The sequence below is a fragment of the Ambystoma mexicanum genome, chromosome 7p, assembly GCF_040938575.1.
Source record: "Ambystoma mexicanum isolate Mex_15411 chromosome 7p, UKY_AmexF1_1, whole genome shotgun sequence".
In the NCBI taxonomy this organism is placed as follows: domain Eukaryota; kingdom Metazoa; phylum Chordata; class Amphibia; order Caudata; family Ambystomatidae; genus Ambystoma; species Ambystoma mexicanum.
In genome coordinates, this window is record NC_090939.1 from 613,613,008 (window position 1) to 613,626,527 (window position 13,520).

The following is a 13,520-nucleotide window of genomic DNA, read 5'->3' on the forward strand; positions in this document are numbered from 1 at the left end:
ATGTTTGAAGGACTAAGGTGAGGCTGAGGAGGGCCAACCTGAGATACATGTTGATATACCCTGCGAAAGCTAAAGGTCCTGCACAATGGCAAATCATATTGGTTTGACAACAGGTTGGCGGCGCATTCTTTGATGAACAGGGCCTCCCACGGTTGCCAGGCAGGAAGCATTGCCACTGCAGCACGGCAGACAAAATTCAGGCTGTATCTGTGAGACCGTTAGGACAGGCATAAAAGATGAAAATTCATATATAGTATTCAGGAGACCTACAACAATGACTCCGGATTAAGACACTAGTGCCTAGATGGTTGCCTATATAGGCAGCTACCGAAGTCCCCCACCAAGGAACCAGATGCCTGTTGGAGGGCAATGAGCTGCGCACGTTACCCAAAGAATGGAAGGGGGAGGAGGGTGCGGGAGAAGCAGCTGAGCCAGAGGAAGCAGTACGCAGCTAGGCAGTTATTCAAAGTTTACAAACGGTTATTAGTGGTTGTAGTTCTTCTGGGTTGGGGGAGGGGAAGCTAACCAGGTTAAGTGGATGGCCAAAGGGAATTGTTAGGTTTACTAGTGGACTATGACATGTGCAATGTAAAAGGAGGTGATGGACGCATGGGAAGTGAGAATATTTTTGATTGCCGAACTGGGGAATAAACATAGATGTTCCATCATGCGGGAGCTATAGACCGAAAGTTGACGGATCCTCATTATTGGATGGGCGGGCAGCGGGGAGGGGCACGAATAAACAAGAGGAAGGGCAATGGGATTGACACAACCCTGGAAGATCATCCAAGATGGGAATGAATGGCCTGGGAGTAGTCACCTGGAATGTCAGGGGCCTCAACAATTAAATGAAGGGATTACGCGTGCATGCATATTTGAAAAGGATGGGAATACAAGTAGCGTTATTGCAAGAAACAAACAGGCCATGATAGCCAGAAAATGGGGAGGGATGTTGTATGGCTCACCATTATCGGCATATGCAAGGGCAGTCCTGGTGTGGGTAGCCCCCTCAGTCCCTTTCCAGCTGCAGGAATTCAAAAAGGATGAGGAAGGTAGGATGGTTGTGATACACGGCTTGCTAGAAAACAGGGAAAAATGTTTAATAAACATGTGTATTCCCCAAACCACGATGCAGCTGTGTTCTTTAGGTCACTATACCCCAAGTTGGCTGTATATAGAGGGGCAACATGGGTGTGGGGAGGCGACTTTAATTGAACCCTTAATCCCAGGCTAGATAGGTCAGACGAGAAGTATAGGAGACCTTTGTCATCGGCTAAAACAATGGGTGCCCTCTTGTGTAATCTGCAATTAGCAGACGTTTGGAGAGGGAAGCACAGAGAGATGGGGTGATACTCACACTTTCGGCTCCCCACGGTATGCAAACCCAAATAGATTATATTTTTACGGCGGTAGAAACACTACGAGAGTTTGGAGGCATAGAATTCAAGGCCAGGGTGCTATCGGATCATGCCCCATTAATTGCAAGATGGCAGGTGGCCACCCCGAGAGCGCCGATACCCACCTGGATGTTAAGGGCCAAGTCCCCGTTTGATGACGCCTTCAAGAACCACCTGGGAGATAAAATAGAAGAGTATTTCAACACCAATACGGGTAGTGTAGAGAAAACAAACATTATGGAAAGCCTTTAAGGCCGTCATCAGAGGAGCAGCGATGGGGAAAATGGGTGGCCTGGGGGCAGACATACAGAGAACCCTGGAGGGAATGGAGGAAGACATGGAACAAGAGGAAAACATAACTGCAAGAGGGAATGGGGGAGGCAGGACTGCTGGATCTGCGCCAAAAATATATTTTGCTGAATGGGAAAGGCTGGGGATACTAGATTACACAAAAAATACCCAGCAATTAGAGGGGACTAGCCAGGAAGACTGCTGGCATGGTTATGTAGACGTGAGGAACCTAGCGATATGATCAATAGCATTGCAGGTCAAGACGAGACAGTTGTAAGGACACAAGTGGAGATTAATAATATATTCTCGAGATTCTATGAATCCCTGCATTCAATGGACGCTAAAGGAAATGACACAGATATTAATGAAGCCTTAGGCTAAATAGACTTACCGCGGCTGGAGAATGGACAGGCGGCTACACTGGATGCACCCCTGACGCTGGACGAAATAAGTGCAGTGATAGCTGATCTCCCGACTGCTAAAAAACCGGGATCAGAAGGTCTCCCCGGGGAATTTCATAAAGCATACAGCGGAGCTGAGAGCCGAGGTGAGAGCCAGTCTGCTGCAGTCCGCTGCAGATGCGAAGCAAGAGTGTGATGGAGCCAGAAGTACGACCTCCATTAGCGCTAACAGAAAACGCCAGGAGTTCTAGCTTGAAGCTAGAACTGACAGATGAAGATGGCGTGGCCCTGCCGAAGTCAAAGCCGAAATTGAAAGCACCACTTAATAAAGAAGGTGCCGACCTCATGATGGCTGAAGATCTCCGGGAAGTTGTGGACACCCGAATCGAAAAACCGAGAGCCCCCAGAGAGAAAACGATAGTAAAGACCCAACCAAGATCGACATTAACTGGCTTACCGGCATTATGGGCTTCGGCGTCGGCGAGTGTTCCTGGAATGTCGTTGCCCAACTCCGACTCTGCATCACCTTTGGTGAATGGAGTGCGAATACACTGAGTGGCGGAGGAGGACAAGGAGGCGGGGACTCGCCGGCCGAGGTTTTTACGGACGCGACCGTTCCAAAGGAGCCCATCATCACGGGCGGGCGCGTTCCCGTCTCGTCCTGCAGCGCTGCAGCAGGGGTTCCTCGTACCGTCCTGGAGACGAGTGGTAGCGACGCTGGGGCTGTCGGAGGACGGCCGGCATCGGGACCTTCGCGAGACCTTGGCTGTGGGGTAAGCGGGGGGAGCCAGAACACTGAGGAAGTTGGCCGGAAAGACCAGAGGGCTGAGGATAGTCCCCTCAACTCGACGCCTCAGCGAGATCCTTTGTTTGTGGACACTGATCCCCCGAGGGCAGGATCTGAAGAAATGAAAGAAAACGCACCATCTTTGCCTTTGGGAACAGTTAATAACACGGACCTCATCCAGAAAACCCAACATTAAGGCGATGATACGTTCCTCATACCAAAGTCAAGTCACAGATTTGAAAAACAAGACCAACAGGTTAAAAACTACAATCGCTGATAAAAACCTGGTAAAGGACAACATGGTGTCCGTCGAGATTAGCTCTAGTGACTCAGAAAGAGAGCCTGATGTCTTCACAGAGGGTCCAATAGTAGGGGAAGTGAACATAGTGAGCGACCAGGAGGACTCAAACAAGGAAACAGAGGGTGAGCTATTAAAGCCGGTACCAAATCAACAAAGAAAGAAAAAAGTCAAAACGAAGAAGGGACAAAACCCCCGGAAGGCTAATCCAATTCAACCACCCAAAAGGTGCATAAAAGAGTCGAAACAAAGGAGCAGAGAGGAAGTAAAGGTGATTAAAAGAAAAAGACCCACGGCCATCCAGTTACCTTCACCTTTACTATCCTGTCCCTTAAAAGCTTTTTTTTACCCAACAATGCAAACGGAAGTTAACAGTGGACTCCGAGGTGTCAGATGCAGAGATGCTCGAAGTTGCACAAGAAATTCTGCCAGGGTTGAAATTAAGGAAAACGGACGAAACCCCAACCCTAAAAGCCATAGTAGCAGAGAAAGTCCGATGATCCAGGAATTACAACAAAAACTGACGCGAGTGAAAATGGAACCCAGACTAAGGAAAGGGGCGACAACCAACCCCCGAGCCGACAAACAGAACACTCCTGTACCCTGATCCTTTCAGCACCAGATGACGCCAGCGCGGTGCCCAACAGCAGGGTGCAAATAATTCCAGAAACCAAAAAGGATGGTGGGACAGAGGCTATTAGAGACCAGCGTACTCCAGGTCAGACGTTGGAGGAAACTCAAAGGTCGTTCGAAGCAAGAGACGACAAAGAACAGCGACTCGCATGGACGAAGCCTCACTTGATCACGGGGATGCCAACTATGCCCTTACCATCCGTAAGAAAAGGGGAATTCCACCGCACACCCCGAATAGGTTTGGTAGGCCGACCACAAATGGAACAGGACCTAAGCTCCTCAATGGATTGCCCGAACTCAGTAATCTCGGATACCCCTAAAAGAGCTGAGAAAATCCAATCCTCCCCAAAAAATCGCCAGCTAAGTGACATAGCAACTGCCATCCATAAAGACTCCTCTAACAAGAAGCCAGACATGATAGCAATCATGTCAGCAATGTCTATTGTTTTAGCGCCCTTCTGTAAATTGTATGAAGTAATAAAAGAAGAGATCCATGACAATACAGCAATCCTCTCAAATATGATCGCAAAAATGTCCCACGTAGAAAGTTATATAACAGCTGTAGAAGATCAGAAAAGTATTCAGCAAAAAAACTGGGAAAGCAAAATCGAGGCCCTTGAAAGAAAAATCAAATGTATGGAGCAACAAACTAGAAACGCTTTATCATCACATGCCACGAAAGTGGTTAAGCCCCTTGAAGTGCAATCACAAAAGCGGACTAGTGTGACCAAAGCCCCGGAGGGCACTGCGGAGAAGAGTCCGGCTAATCTGCCTCAAAATAATAAAAAAGTTTCAGCAGCGACTGCATCTCGCAAACTTTCATTGCACACCACAATAACAACAGGGCAACCGGTGTTAACTCTAAAGAAATCAAAGGGGAGATGGATGAGATCCAAATTCTTGACGACCACATTCCCCCAAAGATTATCGCCCAAAGATCTCCAAGAACGGTTGAGGATTTCCTGACAGACTCGCCACTTATGAATTTATCACAACACTTGGAAACAAACCAACCAGACAGTAGTGAATATGACCCAATGTCCGCTACCACCGTCAAAACAATCACGGAAGTAAAAAACAACACAGGAGAAACAAGGCCCTCAAGCGAGGATAGTGACAAATGGGAAACCGTGAAACGAAGGGCGAATCCCTTAAAAAAAGGGGACGTCGACGGGACAAATAGGGGACCTCAGAAAGAAAACAAACCATCATTCCCAAGAGCGAGCCCAAGAGGCAGAAGTAGCCCGGGTGTCCAGTCCCTCTCAAGTGGAAAGAGGAAAATGGAAATGAATAGAAATGGCCGGATCCGCCTCTTTAAGCTCGAGCAACAGCACCTCAAAAAAGAACATATAATTCTAAACCGGCCGACCATCCTTCAGATTATGAAAAGATCCAAAGCACTTAGGTGTGTAAAGACGGAGGATCTCAAGTTGGTTGAACCATACCACAAAGACAAAATAGCCAAAACATATATACACGTAAAAGCAGCGGGTATTACCCACATGGATAAATCAGCTTTTGAGGAATTAGCATCGATGGGATTCTGCCTGACATAAATAAAAAAAGCCACACCGAGAGGAGCAAGACTCAAAAACAACAAAATCTAGAAACCACAAATCACATTACCACTCAAAAACAGAAGAACTGTATTCGCATAACCGATGGAACAGGCCGAGGGATGAAGAAGTGGCTCGAGAAGTGATCCAGCACTGCCGAAGAGAGGTAATACGCAACCGGGTTGAGGCCAGGAACCACGCAAGCAAAAAATTACGTCTAAGACGTGACTCGGATTACAACTATCGTCCCCATGAAATTAGATCGAAAAGATCAAGAGGAAAAGATGACGACAAGCTACAATCAGGGAGCATTTCCATCTCAAAAGCTTCCGATTTGAAGACTTCAGCAAAGACAGTGGACGCCAGACATTTGAGAGGCCCGTGGAACTGTTTCACCTCCACCTGGTCGAAGAAAAGTACTAAATAGCAGCGAACAGGGCTGGGCCTCGAGAATGTTAGAATGGCATCGACCACCGAGGAATGGCCCGACAAGGATCATTATATCGTAGGATCCTGGAACACCAGAGGTCATAACCATTTAACAACGCTGGGAGACGTGAACCTAGGTGCTTTTGACATACTATGTCTTCAAGAGACGTGGCTGTTGGAGAAACCCACGTTGGATGGATTCTGTTTGGAAATCTCAGCAGCAACCAGGGGAACCTTAGGAAGACCATCGTCGGGACTGTTAACAGCCATTAAAAATGGCCTGGGACTCGAAGCTCCGAGGAAATGGAAGGAATCATACGAAATGTTGGTGATCCTGACTACATGGTCCCCACCAATCCAGAAGAGCAAGGGTGCTCGACGGAACTTTTTGGCAATTATAAATTGCTATTGGAACCCTCAACGAACAACCTTCAAAGCTTTTTGTTCAACAATGAGTGCAACCATTGATCAGCTCCATGAAGAGTTTGATGAAATTGAGATCATGGTATGCAGAGACTTTAATGCCAATTGTAATAAAGAAAACCAGGGATAATGGACGGATTCTAATCTGGAACGTGGAAGAGCATGGATGAAAGTAACCAGTTCAAGAAATCTACAAAATATAGCTTCCCTTTTCCCCAACCAACTGAATAGCCCAACCTGGGAACGGGGGGGGCCTTGAAAGCGACCTTAGACTATATTTTCATCTCATCCGCCCTTGCAGCAAACATAGTAAGTTTTAAAGTGTTAAAAAACGGATAACAGCGACCACAACTTACTCACATGTACGTGGCAAGGATGGAGAACAAGAAAAGCAGTCTACATGGCCACAGTTGAACCAAATGCCCAACAAACTCGGTTACGCCTAACTGAAGCAAACCTCCTGAAAATTAAATCATCTTGGGAGGAAAAAACAACTGCTAATCACCTAAGTAAGGCTAACGAGAGACCAAACTACCTCCCCGTTCTTTTGCCCTACCAGAAACCAACAGGAGGCAGACAGACTGTTCAACCGCACCCCATCCATGCATATAACAAAGAGCTGGTAGAACAAAGGAAACTAGGGCGACAACTAAAAAGAAGGCCAGAGAAATCTAATATGGAACAAGACTGGTCGGCATGGCAATGCGAAGTGAAAAGATACGCTGGTTGGCGGAAGCGAAGAAGAGCATGGCAATACCAACTGGACGCGGAAGAAATGATGAGAAGATTGGTAACTAACAAATCTAGTGACTTTTGGTCACTAATTAAAAACAGCAATCTCGCATCAAACTTAGCTCCAACAAACGCAGTCTCAGAAGCGAAATGGATCGAGTACTTTTCGAGGGAGTTTGAAGAACCTAAGAAATCTGTAGGTGCGTCTGAAAGAACCACCAACCCGGTTTGGGTGACAATATCGAACCCTGAAGATATTGAAGTAAAAATCAGAAATCTGAAAACATCCAGAGCCCTGGGACCGGACGGCTTAACTAACACCATTCTTAAGCAATTCCCGAAAGAATGGTCAGAATTGATTGGAATGATCTTTGAGGAATGCGAAAGAACTCATCTAATTCCAGAGACTTGGCAGAAAGCTGTCATTGTCCTATCTCATTCTGGAACATCTGAGAACATGGGAAAAAACGGCCAAGTGCAAAGACATCCTACAAACTGGCTTTCAAAAAAATGGCACCACAGCAATTAACATCCTGATAATTAACATCTTTAAAGCAAAAGTAAAAGAAGGGGCACCGAAGATCTATCTCGCTTTTGTAGATTTGTCAAAAGCGTTTGACAAAATAGACAGGAATTTGCTATGGAAAAAACTTGAATCCTGGGAGTGTCCCCAACCTGTGCTTGACCCTCTCAGAGCGCTTCACTCACACACCGTAAGAGTGAAGCTAAATCAACAGGGAAATCTATCGGACGAGATCCAGGTGAAAAGGGGAGTTAAACAGGCTTGCCCTCTTGCGCCCGCTCTCTTTATCGCATTCCTGGGAGACTTGCAGTACTTGGAAGAAAAGATCAGGACGTTCCCACCAAAAATAGGAAAATCCATCATTCCTCGTCTGTTATATGCGGACGATGTAATCCTGATCGACCAAACCAAAGTGGGGCTTCAGCTTAAGTTAACAAATCTGGCAAAATACATTGAAGAAAATCACCTGGAGATAAACAAAAAAGACCAAAAAGTATGACATTTGAGAAAAACCCGAAAAAATCCACAAACATGGAGTCGTGGCACTTAGACGACATCAAAATTGAAAAAGTCAAAAACATCAGATACCTGGGGTTTGAATTAGACAACTCATCAACGGACCAGGCAATGCAAGCAGTACTCTGGGAAAAAGCGAAAAGATTGACAGCGCAAATGAGAACCCTTGATAGGAAGTTCGGCAAATTTTCGCTAAGCCCGGCTATTAACTTCTACAAAATTAAACTTGTGCCGACACTGGCTTTTGGAATGGAGGCCTCACTCTGTATTCCCCAGACGATATGGGTTAAAATAGAAGGTCTGGTCTGGAAAGCCGTCCTGGGGCTCCCAAAATCGACCTCAATGGCAGCTATCCGAAGGGAACTTGGACTAGTCTCGCTAGCCTCGACTGTTGACTTCAGTGCAATGAGACTATTCAGAAAAATTATTTTGGCTGGTTCCCTTCCCATCTATTCATTAATCAAAGAAGGAATGGAAAACGGTAACTGCATTGCATTTAAAAAGTGGGCCAAAATCAGAAAAGAACGGTTGTCAGATATACTGTGCACAGAAACAGATTTAAAAGAAAACCCTGATAAAATCAAACGTAAACTCGAAGAAATGGACTGGATTAAAACAATACAGACAGCAGCAGATAAAACTTTTACGCCACCTTCCTCCCACGCTTAAACCAAAAGTCCCAATGAATTATGTCAGCAAATTTCCAGAGAAAAAAAAAGATTCTTGTTTATGAAAGCAAGATTAAATGTACTTCTGACTAAAGAAATCCTCGCAATTCGAGGTGTGGTGGAAAATCAGACCTGTCGATTATGCAAAAATACGGAGAGGGTGGAAACCCTCAGACATTTGGTTCTCAATTGTCCCATCACTGAAAAAAACAGAACTATTTACCTGTTGCCGCTGATCACGAACCCATGGATGACCCACGAAGAAGACTTGTGGAATAGACTGATTTCTGGAGAAACCACAAGGTGGCTATGGCTAACCTAATCGAATAGACTTTCAAACAGATCAACGAGGCCTCACGCACGGATGCCACTTCAACGCAGTGAGTTATGTAGCCCAAACCGACCGGTGTCTTCTGGGCCTCTGTTACACTGCGGACAACCAGTTTGATCTGTGGGAAGCCTTTTTTCCAGAGAAACCTGAGATGAAAGTCTTGAATTTTCTGAACAGAGAATTTAATGCACCTTTTGATAAAATTACAGGTTTTACCTGAATACAAGTCAAATAAATAAATAAAATAAAAACAATTAAAAAATAAAGCATACACAGATGTACTGGCACCCAAACTTTTGGAAGTTTTCACAGACGCATATGTAGCAGGAATACTGCACAGCAGTCTGAGAGACTCCATCATTGTCGCCATACTTAAACCAGGAAAAAACCCACAAGAATGTGGTTCCTACATGCCGCTCTCTAGGATGAACCAAGATAGTAAAATCTTGGCGGCGGTACTGGCGAACAGACTCAGGAAAGTGATAGGACGTGTGATTCACACAGACCAAACTGGGTACGTCCCCGGGCGCAGTACCTCATGGAATCTACAAAGATTACACCACGTAATAGACGGTAGAAACCACCTAGGGGAAGACTGTGCAGTGGCCTCCCTAGACGCAGTTAAGGCCTTTGATTCGGTCCAGTGGGACTGGCTTCAGGGGGCTCTAGAGCAGTTTGGGATCGGTAACGCCTTCATGAGATGGGTGAAATTGATGTACATGGTGCATGGTGCATAGGGCGAGAGTAAAAAATAGGGAAACAGATGTCGGAAGCATGGAAAGTTCAGAAGGGCACCAAACAGGGCTTCCCACTGTCGCCAATGCTGTTTATTCTGGCGCTGGAGCCATTGGTGGCCTTCCTTAGAACAGAGTATTCGGAAGCAGGAATAGAGATAGATGGGGTGGTACATTTGGTGTCCCTATACGCGAATGACATGCTACTGTATGTCAGATACCCGGAGGATAACCTGCAGCATTTATTAGGCATTGTAGACCAGTTTGCCAGGCTCTCAGTTATTGGAGTGAATAGGGAAAAATCCAGTTGGTTTCCACTGGGAGGACTGAGGGGACTAGCTAAAGAACAACTGCCAAACTTGTCTGCGGAGGACGGAGAAAACCTTTAGATACCTGGGAGTAAACGTGTGGCAGCATGACCCCCCACCTCTACTCATATAGATAACTCACAGAAAACCTTAGACAGTGTAGAGAACGCTATGAGATTCTGGAAGAGACTTCCCCTTGGAGTACCGGGCAGGGAAGCCTTGTTCAAAATTGTGGCATTCCTCCGTCTCTTATATCCTTTTATCAATATACCTTATAAAATACCTAGGGATTTCTTCAGGCGACTACATGGGTTGACAAGGGAATTTCTGTGGGGGGCAGGGAGGAATGCCATATATCAATAGAATTGCCCTTAGCACACTACAAAGGGAATATGGCAGTGGGGGGATGAGTGTACCCAACTTCAAATTGGACTTACATGGACGGGCAGATGCAGTTCGTGACAAATAGACTCGGGGATGACACCACGCTAGACACCCAGTTGGTGCAGCCAATACTGAAACACTACTTCTTACTGTTTTGGACATGTCCGGCGATTTTGTTTATTATTTTCAGCCCCTCTTGGATGACACGTATGATTTATAAATAAGACATTGAATCAGATGAGATATAATCAGTAGGAGTATCCTAACCCCCATCCCTCCACCTATTGCTCTGACATGATGGCATATTTTTACAAGTCTGGTTCATTAAAATGCGCGAGGTGAAATGTGTTTTTTTGTATAAAGTAGGGTATGTGTTATAACACTAATAAGGTCAGATCCTTTATTCTAAAATGTACATGGCTTTCAGTTAAGAGTTTCTGAATGTTGTATTTTTATTTTCTTTTTTCTTTTTCTTGATGAATTTAATTATCCCGGATTTGAAAAAGGCACAGGTTATATGCCGAAACACGTGTCTTCCAAGAGGGACTGAAAATAAAAAACAAAATTAAAAACGTTATCAAATACAACGGAACTTGGAATTGTTATTTACAGTTAAAGAAAATACACCGACAATCTATCTTGGCGCAAACAATTGCAGGCACATTTGCAACTTCTCCTATATGTAATGTAACCCACTCCATTGCCAATATTCCCCACAGCTTATGCAGCCATTCTGTGTTCGTGGGTGGTGCTTTCTGTTTCAATGTTTTGCTATTACTAGCAAGGGTGCTATTATCAGTATCATAATAGCTTTACGTTTTGGTTTCAATGGGGACAGTTTCTCAGGGTGTAACATCCCACACATCCATTCCCAGGGCGTACACATTGCTAAACCATCCACCATCAATTGTATCTGTCTTACTATTTTATCCCAAAATGTCTTCAGTTCTGGGCAATCCGACCAGATGTGTCTCCAATCTCCCCTACCTGAGCATCTCCTCCAACTTTCTTGTGATGTGGTGGGAAACGTGTTATGTAGTCTTTCCGGTGTGTAGTGCCATTGCAACATTATTTTATACCACGCTTCCCTAATCTGGATAGATCTTGTCATCTTTGGTATATTTGCCCAGAGTTTTCCCCAATAAGATTCCAGGATTTCTTCCCTTAGGGTATTTTCCCCATCTCTGGATGGAAGACCACTTACGATCCGGCTGCAGATCTATTAGGATAGATCAGAGATTGGATAACAATTGTTTGTCCCCTTCATGCGTTGTAATAAAATGCCCAAATGGCGTTGGGGCCCTCTGAGCTGCTTCTTTATTATCAGATTGTTTCAACCTGTGACGCAGTTGATAGTATTCCATTCTGTCATGCCTATGAACGTTTTGCAATCTTCAAAAGTCCTGACCTCCCCTTCCGATATCATACCTCCCATTTTCTTACATTCCTTTTCCCTCCACTTCTTGAAAGAGCCCTTTGCCTTCCCTAGTGTAAACTGTGGGTTTCTAAACAACGGGGTGAATAGAGACGGGCGCGCAGAGAGAGGTCCCTGCCTCAATAGACAGTCCCATATTTCACACACCACAGAAAGTACTCTGCTCATATTGGCGCTCCGGGGTCTATCCTGTTCATTTAGCCACAGCAATCCCTCTAAAGGGGTCCCTGCTACTGCCCTATCCATCTTTACTCAAGGTTTAGTCAAATCACCAGACAGCCATTCTTTTATCACCCGCAATTAGGCAGCCTCATAATATTTGGTGATGTTTGAGATAGCTGTGTTAAGAGATACATTTTAAGAAAGCGTACCCTATTCACACAACCGTTGAATGTAATAGTAATATGTTCTCTAAATTGTAAAAACATGAACATTTTAGAACATCAACTGGAAAGCAAGTTGGGTTTTGCATTTGTCTCATGCAAAGTCTACAGATTTTGTTTTTCAGTCTTCATGTAGTGTCAGGACAGAGAAGTTATTTCAATACAACTGCTTGGAATTACTAGCTGCTATATAATGTGAGAAATGTTAAAGGTATTTGTACCGCGCACCGTTACCAACAGAATTGGTCCCCAGGCGTTCAATACAAAATATGTTCTCAAGGTTAAAGTGCCGCCACGTCCGATGTTACCTGAGTAGGGCTCAAGATTCGTTATGGGTTCCTGGCTTGTATACTATGTGGTCAAAAATTCATGCAGGGCCATGGTGAATTTGAGGGTACAGGGGAGAAGTTAACATTCCTTAACAGTACAGAACTGATAAGTGTGAAATAAGTCCTGGCAGGAAAAAACAAATCTGTGCTTAGACATTCTCTTTTAGTAACATAACTTGCTTGAAAAAAGAAGAGAATTGGTACAGTGTAGCATTTCAGTTGATAACACTTCAACATTGGACTTTAAGAGCGCGCACACACACGCACACACACACACGGCCATTGCCACTGTAAAAAACACATGGGAACACATGTCTTTAAATGTCATACCATGATCATTGTGCCGAGCCAGATCCCGTTGGTCAATATAGAGGTCATGGTCAGTGTCCAGTTCCCAAAACTTGCAGTAGATGACATAGAAATGTTCATAGGAGAAGTATTCTACTGACTGGTTGATGTCTTCCTCTTCCAAAAGTGCCACATTCTGTCAATAGCAATTGCATTACATTGAGCAGCGTGATTAGAACCATCCATGCAAAGTAGCTGGCACACTATGTAACATTGCCATACTGCATTAACCATAATCCTTATTTTGAATGAGGAACATTATGTTTTAGCTACTCTAGCTTCCCATGACCAACATACTAACAAACATTTTGCAAACGGTGCATAACGGTGGGGTGCATATAATATACTCCTAAAAGATTACATTTTTAATGACGGACAGTCTAATTATTTCAGTAAGGAGTACTTATTAAGACAAATAGTACTTACCTAGTAATAGACTTTCTGGTGCTTGTATCAGTTTAGTTTCACATGCTGTGCACATTCCACAATATTTAGGTCTTGAGTATTACATGATGCCTTCAGAATTAAAAGTATATTGATGGGAGCGTTCCACTCACACTATCCCCGCCCTGAGTGTGCTGGTATCCATAGTTGCCCCTGGTGCATGCACCCTT

General features: G+C 44.7%; 1 protein-coding gene across 2 annotated transcripts in view; it reads right to left on the bottom strand.

The window, feature by feature from the left end:
- PPP2R3B (protein phosphatase 2 regulatory subunit B''beta) overlaps positions 1-13,520 on the bottom strand; it is an 877,473-nt gene that overhangs the window by 333,368 nt on the left and 530,585 nt on the right. For both annotated transcript variants that reach the window (XM_069636634.1, XM_069636635.1), the window contains exon 7: positions 12,889-13,042. In XM_069636634.1, coding sequence (XP_069492735.1) covers positions 12,889-13,042 — 154 coding nt within the window. The remainder of the gene's footprint in view (positions 1-12,888; positions 13,043-13,520) is intronic.